Raw genomic sequence first — 17,743 nt, 5'->3', positions numbered from 1 at the left:
TCCAGATGTAAAATGGGGGGGATGGGGTAGAACAGTTTTCAAGGATTTGTTTGCTCTGAAATGTCTTATGTACGTGGAGCTGTTCCTGGCAGGGTTCAGTGTTCCCTCCCACAACTTCAAGTGACCCTAAACTGAACTACTTCCCAAACAATTCACACATTCCTAATGAAGTCTTTGTTCATGCTGTTTCCTCAGCCCCCAAATTCTCCTTATTCTGCTTGTCAAAATCTTACTTGTCTTTGAGGCTCAATTCAAATTCCCCTTCCTCCATGAAAATTTCTAAACCACCAGGCCCTGCTCTGTGGTCCTCACACCTTTCTTAAAACACCTGCTCCTTCTTTTTTGCATTATGTATGTCACTTATGTACTATAAACAGAGTCACTTTGTTTAACTCTATTGCATGGAGGGAAGTCCAAATTCTTTAGAATAATGTACAAGTCTCTTGGGACTTGATGCCTGCTTTCTTTTGAGTCTTATGTCCTGATGCTCCCTTCTGTGGACCTGATACCAGAGCTGTAATATAAACCAATTATTAGGAATTCCTAGGCCCGTCAGATCCCAATCCCTCAGCTCCGTGGCCTGTGGAGGGGTAAACTGCTCCTTAGGATTCTCGAGAGCTCCTGGGGCTTACATTCTCATACAACCTGCAATCCTGCCTACCACGCCAGTAGCTTTCCTCTGTGTTTCACCCGATTGCAACTTATTCCCTTCCTATACTTTGGGAAAATAAACCAAAACCTTGCCAGCAAAACATTCATGAGTCTGGCTGACTTTTGAAGGAGGTTAAGGAGGATTTACATTTTCTTGGTTACAGCATCCGTAAAAAGAAGGAACGACCTGCCCTTTGCCCCCAGGGAGGCCCAGTCATTCCCTTTTGTTGGTTCCTCATTCCTCCTTATTTTGGATTTATCTTCCCGTACTCCTCATTCCATCCCTTCCAGAAGTAGAAGTTTGGCACCTCCAGGACTTTGATCCCAAAACTTAACAAGTGTTTCAGAGAACACCTGATTTGGGGCATTATGAACCTTGTGGGGCCAAGTATTACATTTTACCTAGCTGGCTCTGATATTCTTTAGGTCATGAATCTGAAAAGCTTCTGAGTCAAAAAGCCATTGAAAACTGAATCCCGTTGACTGAAATGGTGTCTTTCACTTGTTCTAAGACGCTGGCATTCCACACTTGCACTCAGCAGTTTTCAGTGGAGGCCTCCAGCTGGCTTAGAATTGCTGCTGCTCAGTTGCAAAGTTGTGTTTACTTAGAGCATTAAGGCCCTGTGATAACTTGTCTGGCACTTAGCATGATGACATCTCTTGCTCCCTGTTTTGCTAATACACTGGCCATCTAGGTCTGAGAAACTTCTGCATTCATCTTGGTCTGAGAGATGCTGTAGGACTATTTTTAATTTGTATTTAGCTATACGATTACTGGATCAGTCAATTTTTACAAACAACTTTACTGAGATGACTGACATACTGTAAACCTCAAGAATTCAAAGTGTACAATTTAGTAGTTTTTAGTATATTGATGATCGAGTTAGGCAATCATCACTACAATCAAATTCCAGAACATTTTCATCACTTCAGAAGGAATCTCCATTCCCACAAGCAGTCATTCCCTAGCCCCAACCCACTGTCCAGCCCAGCCTAGGCAATGACTAATCTGCTTTTTGGTTCTACGTACTTGCCTATTCTGGACTTTTCAAATAAGCGGAATCACTTATTATTTAATGATTTGGGTTTGGTTTCTTTTACTCTGTAAATGTTTATCTATATAGTCGTATGTATCATACTTGATTATTGCTAAATAATATTCCATTTTATGGATATAACACATTTTATTTATCCTTTCACCAGCTGATGAGCATTTGGCTTGTTTCCTTTATTTTATTATGAATAATGCTGCTATGGAACATTCGAGTACAAGTTTTTTTGTATTGACATTGTTTTTTTCATTTCTCGGGTGTATTGCTAGGAGTAGAATTGCTAGGTCATATGGTAACTTTATGTTTAATTTTTTGAAGAACTGCCAGACTGGATTTTCCTTATCTGTTTTTTTTAAGTATAACCATCATCATAGATATGTAGTGATATTTCATTGTGGTTTTGATTTGCATTAAGCTAATGGTTAATTATGTTAATTGATTAAATTTTGAGGCCATATGTTTTAGTGAACAATTGTAGTAATGAAATATAATCTTCCATTTTAATATTAACTTTTAGTAATCTTGAATAAAGTAGTAAAAAGAACTTGGACAAATGTTAGACTTAGCAAGTATACCTCATTTCCAGTTCATTTAAAAAAAATTCTAACTTGACTATATGAAAGTTTAAAAAAAAAAAAAAAGTGAAAACTCCAGAGATAGTTTCATAGGACAAATTCTCCATAAGCTAATAAAATACTTTTAGCTATTATGAGGTATAGGGCAATGAGACAAGCCTTGCATTTCTTATTATTTTTGTTTAAACAATTTGGTTTCTGTTGGAATATCTAAACTCCAATTCTTCTAACATGAATAAAATAGCATCTACATCTGGAACCTAGACCACATCTGCTGGCTCCACAGGGCTTAGTAATTTTTTGTTTTGAAACAAGGAGGCAGAAAACATAATGTGTTCCTAACAAAAGAATCCACATTTGCAATAAAAATTTTAAGATGAGTGGAGTGACTTTATTTTTGGATGGTGTAAAAAACCATTAAAAGAAATTAGAAATTGCAATTTAAACAGTGGCTTCAATTAAGTAGATTGTCAAGCACTTCTTTCCCTGACCTGGATTTTTTTTTTTTTTAATGAAAAGGCCTAATAAATACATCAGTGAAAAAAATAGGATATAATATTTTCATAAACCATTTTCAACTATGGTCCAAGTGTTGTATTTAAGATCACTAAATGTAAACCAGTCCTACAAATAAAATTTTAAAAGGACAAACCAATGTACCGTTTCTGGTATTATTTCTGTCTGGCAACTTTGGGACCATAGAATGAAAGGCAACTGCCCTTGTCTACCTCATTGGAAGTGTAATAAAAGTGATCCTGAATGCAAAAACAGGAGAATGACATCTATGAGGCATATTCGTCAGCTCTCCCAGTTTAGTGGGGAAAGTACTGAGAAATGGAACGGCAGAACCACATATTAAAAAATTTAAGAACCAAAAAGTACAGTCATTTTTTTTAAAATAAAAAGAAACAAAGCTTTTAAATGGAAAAGGTAGGCTACTGATGAATGATTATTTGTCTGTAGGCCTTTATAGAAAGATCTGTTCCCTTTCCAAGCAATTAAACATAATAAAATGAGCTAAAGATGTCAGATTTTTTTAGGTTAGGCATAAACAAAAATTTACTGACAAATAGATTAATTGGCCACATGAACTGTCTTCAAAATAAAGTTTTAAGTTTAGGGGTTTTTAAGATTTGTTTATATTGATTCAGATTATATGTACCTGGACACAGGAACAAGGAATTTTCTGGGTCTGGGATTCTGTCACACTTTTTTTTCCTTCTTCCTATGCTAGGTACTAGGGTAGGAGGAGGAAAAATGAAAAAGTAGCTAATGCCCTCTCTTTTATTCTTTTTTATATTTCTATTTTAAAAAATTTTAATTCCAGTATAGTTAGAATATAGTGTTATATTAGTTTCAGGTGTACATTACAGTGTTTCATTAACTCCTTACATCACCCCGCGCTCATCACAAGTGCACTTCTTAATCCCATTTCCTACTTCATCCATCCCCCCAACCTCCCCTTCGGCAATCACGCTGGTAATCAGTTTGTTTTCTATAGTGAAAGTCTGTTTCTTGGTTTGTCTCTTTTTTTCCTTTGGTTCTCTTTCTTAGATTTTGTTTATTTGAGAGAGAGAACACAAGCAGGGAGGAGAGGCTGAGGGAGAGGGAAAAGCCAACTCCCTGTTGACCAGGTAGCCCAACATGGGGCTCCATCTCAGGACCCCAGGATCATGACCCCAGCCAAAGGCAGCTGCTTAACTGACTGAGCCACACAGGCACCCCTGCTTGTTTGTTTCTTAAATTCTACATATGTCTTTCTATGACTAACTTATTTTGCTTAGCATTATACTCTCTAGATCCATCCATGGTGTTGCAAATAGCAAGATTCCATTCTTTTAAAAACTATGATATACAATATTTATTTATATTGCATATTAGATATATGTATGTATATGTATATATATACATATACACCTTCTTTATCCATCCATCTATTGATGGACAGGCTGCTTCCATTATCTGGCTATATACTTATGAATGCATGGATCCCTTTTAATTTCTCTTGTTGTATTTGGATAAATACCCAGTACTGTAATTGCTGGATCACAGGGTAGTCCTATTTTTAACTTTTTGAGGAACCTTCACACTGTTTTCCACAGTGACTGCACCAGTTTGTATTCCCACCATCAGGGCTAGAGGGTTCCTTTTTCTCCACATCCTCATCAACACTTGTTGTTTCTTGTGTTTTTGATTGTGGCCATTTTGACAGGTGTGAGGTGATACCTCATTGTAGTTTTGATTTGCATTTCCCTGATGATGAGTGATGATGATCATGTGTCTATTAGCCATTCGGATGTCTTCTTTGGAGAAATGTCTGTTCACGTCTTCTCCCCATTTTTAAATTGGATTATTCATCTTTTAGGTGTTGATTTGTATAAATTCTTTATATATTTTGGTTATTAACCCTTTATTGGCCAAGTCATTTGCAAATATCTTCTATTTAGTAGGTTGCCTTTTAGTTTTGTTGGTTGTTTTCTTTGCTGTGCAGAAGCTTTTTATTTTTATATAGTCCCGATAGTTTATTTTTGCTCTTCTTTCCCTTGTCTCAGGAAGATTCTGTCATACTTCTTACAAAACATTAGGGACAACCTAAAATTTTTATTTAATAATGTTGTCTAGCCAAAGTGATTTTATAGTTAAAGTGTAAAGAAATACAAGATAGAAGCTATTATTTTTAGTTTACATAAATGGTCGTTATTTTATTAGAAATATACTGTCTAATTATAATCACAAAGTGATCTTTATATTAAATATTTTTAGATATAATATATTGGAATATATTTTGATTAATATATAATATTTAACAATATATTATAATATATAATACATATTTTAATATTATATATAACATATTCAATATATGTTAAATATATTAGATATAATATATTAGAAATATACTGCCTAAATTATAATCACAAAGTGATCTTTATATTAAATATTTTTAGGGTTTGATGATACTTTCCAGACATAAAAAATTAAAGGAACTTTCTCTATCTGAGTGTTATAAAATCACCGATGTTGGAATTACGGTAAGATAATAAAGGCCTTCTGTTAAAGAATTATGATTAAAAATTAGGCACAAATTGAATAAACTTTGTAGGTTATAGTAGAAAAAAATAAGAGGATTGCAAATGTATTAACTGTTAAGACAAAATAAACTCCTCTACTTTAGACAGGCCTCCACAGTTTAAGGTAACTAAAAGAATTTGTTTTCTTATTTTTCCTATCTACTCTCCCTTCCCAATGTTAGACTTATGGGATAAATAAAGATAGGTAGACATTTCACTTGGAGAAAGATGAAATGAAATGTGGTAAAAGTCTTCTCATATAAAGAAAATATTCTGTAGATAAAAATGTTATATAATCCAACCATGAAAATTGGGAGAGTTTGAAAAATTATACCAGGTACTTAACAATTAGGAACTTCAGATACTCAAACACAGTGGGTAGCATGTTTTACCATAACAGAAAGCACGAGCTAAGTAATTGGGTAGGATAGATGATTATGTGCTCAGCTGGTACTTTAAGAGCTCATGAGAAGGTTAATTTCCTAGATCTGGTCTTGAGGGTTGTGCTAGGAGCCATAAAATAGCTATTGTGAGCAAGCTTCAATGTAACGTTTATTACAACATTACGCATCTCAGTGTGCTGTTAAAAGAAGAAAAACCACAATCATAGGTCCATCCATGTACTGAACCAGGACAACATCTGGTAACCTATTAGTAAATCATGGAAGGTAACACTTTTAAAGAGAACCAATAACCTAGGAATGTGCAAACTGTTAAACACACTGGAAACTCCATTTAATGTGTCCTGAGAGTTAAAAACCCCAACCACTTATAAAAACTCAGGGCTAAAGCTAGGAAAAAAAATTTTTTTCAAAGAAACTCTTACTGAGATAAAAGGATTTATGAAAGATAATGCAAGTTGATAGCTGAGAATTCTACAGAGTATCACAAACTTGAAGCTCTCCTCTGTGAATTGGAAATGGACATTATAGGAAGTTCAAACATGACTCAGAAGAGTGTTAAAATATTATATATTTTAAGCTATAGGATGCTGGGTCAAAAGGTCGTCTAGACTTTAGCACAGAATTTCAGACTTTTGCAGCTGAAGGAATCCTAGAACCAACTAAACCAACTCCCTAATTTTATAGGTGAAGAAATTACGGCCGAGAGAGGTTAATGACTGTCCAAAGTCCTATACCTTTCTCAGTAAACTAATCTAACTACAGTTTTATGGAAATAAAGAGTAAAAATGGAAAATTCCTGTTCTAAATAGTTGACTGACAACATGGCTTAGTGGAACAAATTTGTTTTCAAATTATTTTTGCTGTAATAATTCATTATGTCTGGGCAATTAGTGGTACATAAGGAAAAAATGTAACACCATTAAGAAATCTCCCTTAAGAGGAATTAGTGTCAAGCAATGCCATTTTTTTCTCACCTTCAGACTCTGGGTGCTAAGGTTCTAACAAGTTCCCAAAGAATCTGCCTACTAGTGTATTCAACTGTACAAAGAGTTAAAGAGAAGAAATCATATCCTTCAAAGCAAAATCCCAGAGAAGACTAACAACTTTCATGTAGGACAAGATTTTAACTCTACAGTACCAAAAGGGGTTACAAAACACTTACATGCCTGAAATCTACTAGGAGAAAAAGCTGAAAGTTTCTTCTAAGCCTACACAATGATTCACCCTACTGCAGTTCCTTTCAATTTAAACATACACTTGCATAAAATTTTATCCATGAATATGATCTAGTCAGGCTTTTAAAAAGTCTTTGACAAGGTGATAGAATAAAGGTTTATTAAGATAAAACATGTTAACAATTCTACTATTGTGTTATATTTCTTATATGGTGATCAATTACATTTGACCACTAACCACAAATCGTTAAGTAGTACTGAAACCTATCGCAGTGATGACAGGGCCTCTTAATATATACCACTTACTAACGGATTTTTAAAACGTTCCTTGGGATGAGAAAGTACTGATCAAAATATAAGGCTAAGTATTAGGAAGCCGGTGCATTTCTCCTTGACTCTATGGGTTCCAGGTGCTCTTAGATTTTAGATAAAAGCACTTCTTCCATATGCTAATCACACAATCATACAGATGAGTGATAAAAATGTGATCTTGGGGTGCCTGGGTGGCTCAGTGGGTTAAGGCCTCTGCCTTTGGCTTAGGTCATGATCCCAGGGTCCTAGGATCAAGTTCCGCATAGGGTTCTCTGCTCAGCAGGGAGCCTGCTTCCCCCTCTCTCTGTCTGTCAAATAAATAAATAAAATCTTAAAAAAAAAATGTGATCTTTTAAAAATTGATATATATTTTTCATCTAAAAGAAAATAAAAAGGGGGAAAACAGGAGCATGGGAGTTACAATATTACTTAATTATTAGTTACACAAGATCAGCTATTCAAGTTCATGAAAAAATTTTTCCTCTTTTTCATCATCTCATTTTGTGCTCCCTGCTTTTGTGTGTGTGTGTGTGTGTGTGGCTGTTAACCAATTTTACCCTTGTAAGATTCCCGGGTTCACATTTCTGGGCATATAATAAAATCTTTCTCCTCTGTGCCTCCTCCAGCCCAATTATTAAGTCCAAAAAGAGATGAGACAAGGAAGGTAAAAGGAGAAAATGACACATAACCAATTTCACAATTCCTTATTTGGATTTATAAAAGAGAAGGGAGTCAGATAAGGTGATTGCATTGAGATATTTAGATTATCTAAAATTTTTCAACAATTCATTTTCTTGTTACTTCTCAAAGGTAAATATAGGAGATTCTGTTTTTAGCACAAGGCATTGAAACTTATATTCAACCTGATGATTTAAGAAAAAATGAGATAAACATTTTTTACCCTGGTTAGGTTTTGTAAGAGTCATGCCCATAATAAGAATAAAAAATTACCTCATTTTAGTGTTTTACTGGAAACCACAGCACATGCAGATTAAGTGTCTGGAGTCTCAGATGTACTGACTCAGGATCTGGTTTGAATTACTTCTTCCAACTTTGATTTTTTTTTTTCTGAGAACATTAGACATTCAATGATCATGTTAAACTAAAATTATTTGGTGCTCTTGAAAGGCACACACATTTTGCAAAAGATGTTTGATGCAGTCGTAACAGAGTATTTCTCAAGAAATCTTTCCCTTGAGCATTTAATTAGCAAACTGTCCAGTTTGGCAAAAGAATTGGTAATTTTTTAATTGGGATGTTGCAATACAGACAAAATGGAAGTTCTGTCTTGTTTGGATATAACCAATGGAATAAATACAATTATTTACTCTAATTGCTTTTTGCCCTTCTTTATCTAGTTTATATTTCTCATTCCCATTTTTGGGAATGAAGTATGCTGTAAATACATACTGTAATAATCATACATACAAATGTACATATTTTTTGTTATGTAGGTCATTTGCAGCTGGACAAATTTTTTTTTTTTATTGTTCTGGTGTTGGTAGGTTGAGGTAGTTAATTAAGAAAGGGCATTGGAGGGGCGCCTGTGTGGCTCAGCCATTAAGTGTCTGCCTTCAGCTCAAGTCATGGTCTCAGGGTTCTGGGATTTAGCCCTGCATCTGGCTCCCTGCTCAGTGGAAAGCCTGCCTCTCCCTCTCCCACTACCCCTCCTTGTGTTCTCTCTCTTGCTGTGTTTCTCTCTGTCAAATAAATAAAAAAAATCTTGAATCAAAAAAAAAGGGGGGGGAATCAAGTTTAGTTATGGCTTACCACAAGGACTTACATGTGTGTATGCAGTGAAAAGCATGTGTATGTGTTTACACATAAATATGTATGGCAGTGTATACCTGTGTATAGCATATGTGTGCAAATTAAATGTGTGTAAGTTTTAGCATACATTGGATTGCATGTTTAGATGAAACGTGTACATCTTTGTGTCTAGTTTATATGCAAATTAAATATATGTGCACATTTTAGTGTATGTTATTATACACATTTTTCAATGTGTCTGTATATTTATTATACCCAAATTGTATATAGAGATGCTGTGAGATTATATTTCTAGGCTAAGACCAGATAAATGGTGATCAATATTGAAAGCAAATCATAAAAGTTGTCTGTTAAAGAATGATCTTTTCGTTTATATTTTTATTGTAAAAATTAAATATCTATGTGAATTAAAAGTGTGGAGATTTTTTTTTTAAGTGTGGAGATTAGCGCTGATAGCAAAGGCAATGATATAATATTGGAAATGTGGGCCTAGCAATCCAAAGTCCTAAATTTTATCGTGATTCTGCCTGGCCACATAATCTTAAGCAATTCACTTATTATCATAACAATTCATTGCTCCTATAGTGGCTATAATCACGAGACAAGCAGGAACTATTACTCTAGAATAGGAGTCATCTTTTCTTGTTACTTTTCTATAACATTCTCCTGTAAAGACCACACAGCTTCCATTACAGACTTTGAAGGTGATACAGTTTCAGTCACAACTGCTCAGCTCTGCTGGTGTGGGGTGAAAAACAGCCTTAGACAATACATAAACAAATGACAGGGGTTGTGTCCCAATAAAACTTTATGGACAATAAAACCTAAAATTCATATAATTTTCACATGTCATGAGATATTATTTTTTGATTATTTCAACATTTAAAAACGTAAAAGCCATTCTTAGAGTGAAGGCCACACAAAAACAGGTGGCAGATCAGATCTGGCTGGCAAGGAAAAATTTGGCAGTTTGCCAACATCTGCTCTGCAGCCAGACAGAACTTGACAGGTTTAGTCTGTGAAGATGTATAACTTTGGGCAAGTTAGTTTCCTTCTCTAGGCCTTGGATTCTTCACTTGTAAAAATGGGCATAATAAGAAAACAGTCTTCCTGATGTGAAGATTGAATGATATAAAACATCTGGATGGGGCTCCTGGGTGGCTCAGTGGGTTAAAGTCTCTGTCTTAGGCTCAGGTCATGGTCCCAGGGTCCTGGGATTGAGCCTCGCATCAGGCTCTCTGCTCAGCAGGGAGCCTGCTTCCTACCCACCCTTGCCTCTTTGCCTACTTGTGATCTCTGTCTGTCAAATAAATAACTAAAATCTTTAAAAACAAAAAAACTGAATACTTAGCATGGTTTCTAACACAGACTACATGATGTATATTACCTACTACTATGCTTATTATTCTATTTAATGAAGAAGAAATTAATATATACTAGTAAATGAAAATTGAACATATTTAGTATAATGGTTTGATAATTTATTTACCTCAGTTAAACAGAGTCAGAAAACAGGTAATCTTGACTGCTCTAAAGCTAAGGAGATAGTATAGAATGTGCTTTTGGAAGAAGTAGTTTATTAATTTTTACTCCTATGAATGAATGAATGCACTATCCAGAGGAACTTAGATATAATTGACTAAATAAATTTATGTATGTAAAAGCATCCAAATAATCAAGAACACTGGGGCGCCTGGGTGGCTCAGTGGGTTAAGCCGCAGCCTTCGTCTCAGGTCATGATCTCAGGGTCCTGGGATTGAGTCCCACATCGGGCTCTCTGCTCAGCAGGGAGACTGCTTCCTCCTCTCTCTCTGCTTGCCTCTCTGCCTACTTATGATCTCTCTCTGTCAAATAAATAAATAAATAAAATCTTTTAAAAAAAATCAAGAACACTACTAAGTAAAATTGCTATTTTCTTGAAAATAGTGTATGAGAACAAACCAGTTAAAAAGAAATAGATTCTTGTTTTTCTTTTCTCTTTTCTTTTTAAAAGATTTTATTTATTTATTTGACAGACAGAAATTACAAGTAGGCAGAGAGGCAGGTGTGGGGTGGGGGACAGGAAGCAGACTCCTTGCTGAGCAGAGAACCTGATGTGGGGCTCCATCCCAGGACCCTGGGATCATGACTGAGCTGAAGGCAGAAGGTTTAACCCACTGAGCCACCCAGGCACCCTGGATCCTTGTTTTTCACTGGGATTATGATACTAAACATATTTTCCAACATGCATAAAATTTCTTTTGAGACATCTCTGACCCATATTTATTTAGGAGTGTGTTGTTCAATCTCTAAATATTTTAGGATCTTCTAGCTATCTTTGTGATTTCTAGTTTCATTCCACGGTAGCCTAAGAGTATATTTTATATGATTTCTAATCTTTTTGTTAAGGTGGTGTTATATAGGAACACTATTTGTGTGGTAGTTAGGTGTGTTGTTGGGGGAGGTTCATTCTATATTCATATGATCAGGTTTCAGTCTTTTAATGGGCCTGTGCCCCAGAGCTGTGGTCTTTACAAGTGCTTCCAACCCCTCTCCCTGCCTCGGCTACACTTAGGAAAGACAAGAAGGTCAGAGGGGCTGTAGTTGGGTATTTCTCTTACCCCTGGTTGGAATGGCTTTCGTAAAACCCATGTTGGTTGGGTTCTGGTGAAACAGTTTCCCTTGAGATCAGGCTTTTGTTAATGAGAACAGATGTTCTGGAGGTATTTCAGAATGATTATTTTTCCCTCTCCTGGCAGGAAGCACGAGGGGATTTTTCTCTGATCTTTACCCTGATAACTTAGTGGGTCTCTTGGAGTTAAAATTAATCAGAGTGTGGGGTCTCAGCTAAGATAAGGCCCCAAGAATTTTTCTCTCAAACTAATCCACTTTCAGTCTCTGGCAGTTAGTCAATTACCCTTTAAATGTTTCAGTTGTGATCTGGCTCCAGCCACAGGCTTCTACTCCTAGTAAGCCCTGATTCTCTGTATTCACATAGTTTTCTGAGTGGTGGTTTGCTTTGCGATCTCCATTAACTGACAGATGAAGAAGTGTTGTCGATTTTCAGCTCACTCACCTTTTTTCTTGTTTTGAGAACAGCACTGCTAAGTTCCAAACTCTCATGCAGACTGGGAAATGAAGTCCAGATCATTACTTCTGGATCCATGGATACTGCCTGAACCAGTAGCATCCAAAAGGGGTGATAAATGTAACTTGGGCTTGAATCAGATCTTGAGAACCCAGGAGTGAAGTCAGGAACTGGTGAGCTCCGGAGCCAAGATCAGAGAGCTATCTGTGAGCTGGGCAGGTAGGCGGCCATTGCTAGTGTGCACTGCACTTTAGTTGTCAAGGGCTTGCACTCTTTGAGCCCCCTGCAATGTGCAGCCTGGTGGGCTGGCTATGCTCATACAGATGGAACCTGTGGCTGCCCCAAAGTTCAGGTACTTTGATTGTATCCATTCATAAAGATTCTTAAGATTCCGTAGTACAACACTAGCCTCCTGTTACTTGAAATCACCGAGTTGACAAAAACTTAAATGATTAAGTTCAACTTGGTTGAATAACTCCATGCCTTCATGTAAGACAATACTCAAATTGTCCCATTCAGATTTATTTTATGAAAATCTTGCTCAGTGGCTGAACTAAAAACATTTGGACTGGACTTTCACTGTAGTGAACACTGAGATAATCTGCTCATTTTTTGAAAACAAAAATTATTCTAAAATTTTTTTTAAATGATGAGGGTAGGTCTAGTCAAATAGGAAGACTTATAAACAGGAAAATCCAACATCACATGGTGATTGCTACCTAACGTTAATTTAGCACCTGCTACAGGCCAGGGACTGTCTTAAGTATTTCCCTTGTATTAATTAGGTACCTTATAAGGTAGGTGAAACTTTTAATTCTGTTTTACAGATAAGGAAATTGATGTTCAAAGAGGTTAAGAATCTGGAAAGGTTAAGAATCCTGAAACAAAGAAATACATGAGCTAGGGTATAAAGTCCAATTCCTGAGTCAGGATGCTGGCTTTAATACTGTGATAAAGAAATCTATGGGGGAATTCAGTTGAAGTAATTAATCTAGCATGGGAATGCCGGGGAAAGCTTATCTGTTGGAAGATCACTTTAAGGAGAAATGTAGAAGTTAGACTGAAGGACAGTGGGGAGAGAGGATAGCTATCAAGATTTATAGAAGGAATAAAGTGAATAAGTTTTTTATAGTTCAGGGGAGAGAGAGAGGCAGCCTGGCAAGAACAGTACCAGTGAGGCTAGAGAGAAGAGGGTGGGTTGGAGAAAGCTGAAGTAGTAAAATCCATGGAAGTGTAGATAGTTTGGACAGGGACGAGGGGGAAGACATGGTTATGACATCCACGCCTCTGGCTACCTGGGAGATTTGTGGTACCCTCATTTTCAAGTTCTTTCCCATAGCTCAGTCATGTACCTGGCACTATGAACTACCACGTCCTATTCAGTATTTAGGCATTCACTGTTACACTTTATCTTCTTGTGAGCGCTTCTGTCTGTGCTTCCTTTAAGCTCTCTTCGCCCTTCTACTCTTATGATAGAGTACGCTTTCCTACTCTCTCACTCCAGAGGCCTGTGGTAGCTGCAGGCAGGCTAAGGGAGCTCTGTTGAAATTCATTTCTGTTTTTACTCTACTTAGTAATTGGAAGGCTGTAGTGTTTTCTGTATCCTTGTAAGGGTGAATATATGAGTACTGTGTAGTTTTGTTTGTTCCCTCTACAGATTTTATGGTTTTGAGAGAAAGGGAAGATTCAGATTTAGATATTATCATTGTTCTTCAAATCCAAAGAGGGCCTCCTCTTATCTTTTATTATGAAAAAAAAAAAAAAAAAAAAAAAGTATCCCTAACAGAGATAGTATCTGTGTTTTAAAGCCCTGTGACCAGAATGCAGTGGGTGGTATTTATAACTACATAAGAAAAATAAGAGGCAAGTGGTTGTGGTTCAGCTTTACTGACTCTCTTATGTCTTTTCTGCCTAATAGTTGTGTATATTCTTCACAAGCTGGTTTACTGACATCTCCCAAATGGTACCACTGATAAATTTTAAGAGCCCAGCTGTAGCCTAGGTTAACGTGTTCTTTGATGATCACAGAAGTATTTGACAACTTTTGTTTATGGGTCATAACCAACATTAGTGATGCTAGAACATCCACTTCCCTCATTGTTCTCTTACAGTCCCTTCTTTTTTGAGATCCCTAATCTTGACCTAACAGCTTGAACACTTGAGGTAACAAGTTCCTTTTCTTCTTTAATCTTTTCTGATTTAACCTTTAAAACTCTTTTATCTGGGGCGCCTGGGTGGCTCAGTGGGTTAAGCTGCTGCCTTCGGCTCAGGTCATGATCTCGGGGTCCTGGGATCGAGTCCCGCATTGGGCTCTCTGCTCAGCAGGGAGCCTGCTTCCTCCTCTCTCTCTCTGCCTGCCTCTCTGCCTACTTGTAATCTCTCTGTCAAATAAATAAAAAATCTTTAAAAAAAAATTAAAAAGAAAATAAAAGACTGTAATTAAAAAAAAAACTCTTTTATCTGTTTTCTTGTGTTACAAACTTTCGATTTTGCTTTTTATTTGACCTTTTCTTGAGTAACAGATTTATCTTGATTTATAAATAGAGAATTAAGAGAAGAGGGATCAGGGAATAAGGAACTAGGGAGGGTAGGTGTATGGGGCAAATCATGAGCTACTTTACAGCTGGAAGAACAGCAGACTAAGATCCACTGCTGTTCATTTGACTTTTAGCCTGATTCAGGACTTTTCAGTAAGTCAAGCTGTTCTGTAGATGTGAGGCTACTCCAGGCTGAGTCCAAGTGGGGCGCTCAGGGTTCTCAGTCCTGTACCCTGAATTACCTGTGCAAGGGAACAGAAACCCTCACAACTGCTGTGGAGCAAACATCAATACATCAGAAAGGCCTAGTGAATACCCACCTCATTCAGCAACATTTTTGAGTCTTCCTCCCCAAGAATGCCCCATTGACAGCCTTTTCTGGACATGTCTCTCTAAACTGTAAGAAGAACTGGATTCATGTCTTGACCTAATATTCAGTTTGATTCATTCTTGCCCTAGGAGCCAGAAGCAGATTACCCTCTAGAGACTCTTTTCTAATTTCAAACTCTTACATCAAATCACTAAGCTTTATGACTAGTCACAAACATGTTGTTTATGCAAGATTTCCATCAATCACTCTCATTGACTCCACCGCCTTGGTGGTTTAGTGGTTTCCGTGGCTTTGACACGTACTGACTTATAATGCCAAAGATGGATTAGATGTGTTGGTTCCACGTAGCAATAATTTTCTAAAAACCCAACATTGATTTCTATTTGGTTTCTAAGATTAAATCATTCAAAAATTGTCAAAGTATGAGACTTCAATAACTCCACCTCTTCTCCGGGGATGTAGTTTGTTCTTGGTTGTGAGGGAAGCAACAAACAGAGAATCCCTTTCCAAAATGGCCTTAATCTTTGGCCTTTGATACAAAGGATGCTCTGAAGTCTTCTGTATGGGGAGATAGGACATCCAGACCTTTGGCCACTATCTCTTGGCCTTACTTGAGGCTCAGGAAAATTCTTTACCTCATCCAATATTTCAGATTACTGTTAGGAAATAATGGACTAAACTCTCAGTGATGAAGATCCCAGAAGGGCCAAGTTCAGAATCATTTTACAGGGTTTGAGGAGAGGAAACCAAGGAATTTCATGGTAGAATTAAGAAGAAAGATCTGGTATACGTTGTGGAAAAAGCAACTCCTACAAACTCTAGAATAAGAGCTTTGTTACAAAAATCTGTGCTTCCTGGCTATCCATGCCAAGAATGGTCACCTAGAATTTATAATAGAACAACATACCCTTAAGAGACCTAAGCACTTAGAATTAACTGAGTCACAGACAAACTCCTACCAAGATACCTAGGCATTATTCTCTCTTCAAAGGCTGTGAGCAAAACAGCAGTGTTCCCCACTGCTCCCCGCCTTAGTGTGTTCCCAACTGCAGAGGCAAGTCAATAGAATTAGAAATTTGCCAGACTTAAAGGATGTGGGATTTGACAGCTTGTCATTTTCCCACAGTCTGTAAGGTTCCAAGGGGTCCTAGAGACATGGGTGCCATGTTTCCTTGGCTGATAAATAGCTGAAACTGAGAACACCCAACACCAGCCCTGGCTTCTTGCCCATTCCCACTGGGGAGAACTATTTTTGGACAAATGAAGCAGATAGACTTGCTAAGTGAATGCATACATCTGTTGTTTTCATGTTGAGCTTCCACAGAGAAGAACTATAAGAGAATGTGTCAAAAGGAAGATAATCCTTTGGAGGCCCCTCCCAACCTTTAAGCTGCCCCTGGAATATTATTTTATCCTGTGAAAGATGAAACTTGCCAAAAGTTAAATAAAACCTGTCAGATTGTCTAAAGGCAAACAAAAAGACAGGAAAAATAAACATCAAATCCCACTTTCCCACAAGAGTAGTTTATGCTCCTTTTGCTTCTTAAATCTAAGTGGCCAGTCTGTTTTGATCTTTCTGTCATGCAGTGTACCTGGGCTTTGCTTATCATGCCTCACCTGACATGAGCTGAGTACCTGTGGCACATCATCTCACAGGAGCTATGATTTTCTATGACTTCTAATTACCCTATTAACTTCCAGTTAAATTTTGCATATGGTATCTCCTCATCCCAAAGCCTTCAACATGTGGAAGATGGTGAGGTTGTGTTCTCAGGTCGTAAATGGCAGACAAGATTATTCCAGGCCTTTTCAGTTCGTCTGCTGAGAGACAAAAGCCAACCTGACCTGACCGTCAAGTGCTCTGGGAGTCCACAATTTCTTTCCATCTTCCAATAAGCCTGTGAGATAGGTTAAGAGTTATTTTCATTCTCTTATAGGTGAGGAAACTTGAGGTTGACTAACTTTCTCGAGGTCACAGACACAACTTCAGGCCCACTGAGTTTTCTTACAAAGGAGTAACCTCCCTTGATTACATCATTTCTTATTCCATTATGCCCCCAAGTGGGAGATCAAAGTAGCACTGATGGCTCCTGAACTCATTATTTCCATGAGATCTTTAAGTGGAAGAGTTCACAGGAGGACAGCATGACTTTGTCCTTGGAGTAAAGGTTCTGAGTTGCCATTTTCTTGGGAAAGAATGAGAAAGAGAACAAGTGGAGTGGCTGGCTGTGCAAGAGGAACCTATCAACACTTTCAGGCGGATTATTGTAACTTAAGTAATTTTTCTCAGGCTTTCCTGTCCCAGAGAAGCCCCTAGAGGAGCGCCCCTGGGCACCCATTTTATTTTACTTATCTTAGAAAAATGGAGAAAGTGTAGGTTCTCCTAAAGGCCATAAGAGAAATACCTGATTGACTTTTGGTTAGTCTAGTCCTGGCTTATTTTTATTTTAGAGATAAAGTCTAACACCTGAAACTGTTCTGGAATTTTTCATATTCTAATTCAAAGATAAATGTGTTTTATTCTTTTCTAGGTCGTCTTTCTAATATACATCCTCTGTGACTGCTTACCCTTTCTGTTCTTTAATTTCCCCACATTTGATCTCTCTTTTTGTACTTGTTGCATTTTACATAAAAAAGTAATTCCCTTGTTTTTACCAAATGCCCAGGGTCTATGCAGCTAGTAAATCATCAAGGTCTACTGACAACCAAAGGTGCACTTCTGAGTAGGTGTCTCCAGAGAAAATATTTATGTAGGGAAATGAACAAGACGATCTATTTCAGTGTGACAAGAATATATT

General features: G+C 37.1%; 1 protein-coding gene across 2 annotated transcripts in view; it reads left to right on the top strand.

The window, feature by feature from the left end:
* The window catches only part of FBXL13 (F-box and leucine rich repeat protein 13), a 251,845-nt gene that overhangs the window by 208,668 nt on the left and 25,434 nt on the right, over positions 1-17,743 (top strand). For both annotated transcript variants that reach the window (XM_082691862.1, XM_082691861.1), the window contains exon 18: positions 5,227-5,310. In XM_082691862.1, the coding sequence (XP_082547988.1) occupies positions 5,227-5,310 (84 nt within the window). The remainder of the gene's footprint in view (positions 1-5,226; positions 5,311-17,743) is intronic.

This window comes from Mustela nivalis, assembly GCF_964662115.1.
Source record: "Mustela nivalis genome assembly, chromosome: 12".
NCBI lineage: Eukaryota > Metazoa > Chordata > Mammalia > Carnivora > Mustelidae > Mustela > Mustela nivalis.
This window is presented reverse-complemented; position numbering and strand designations above follow the sequence as displayed.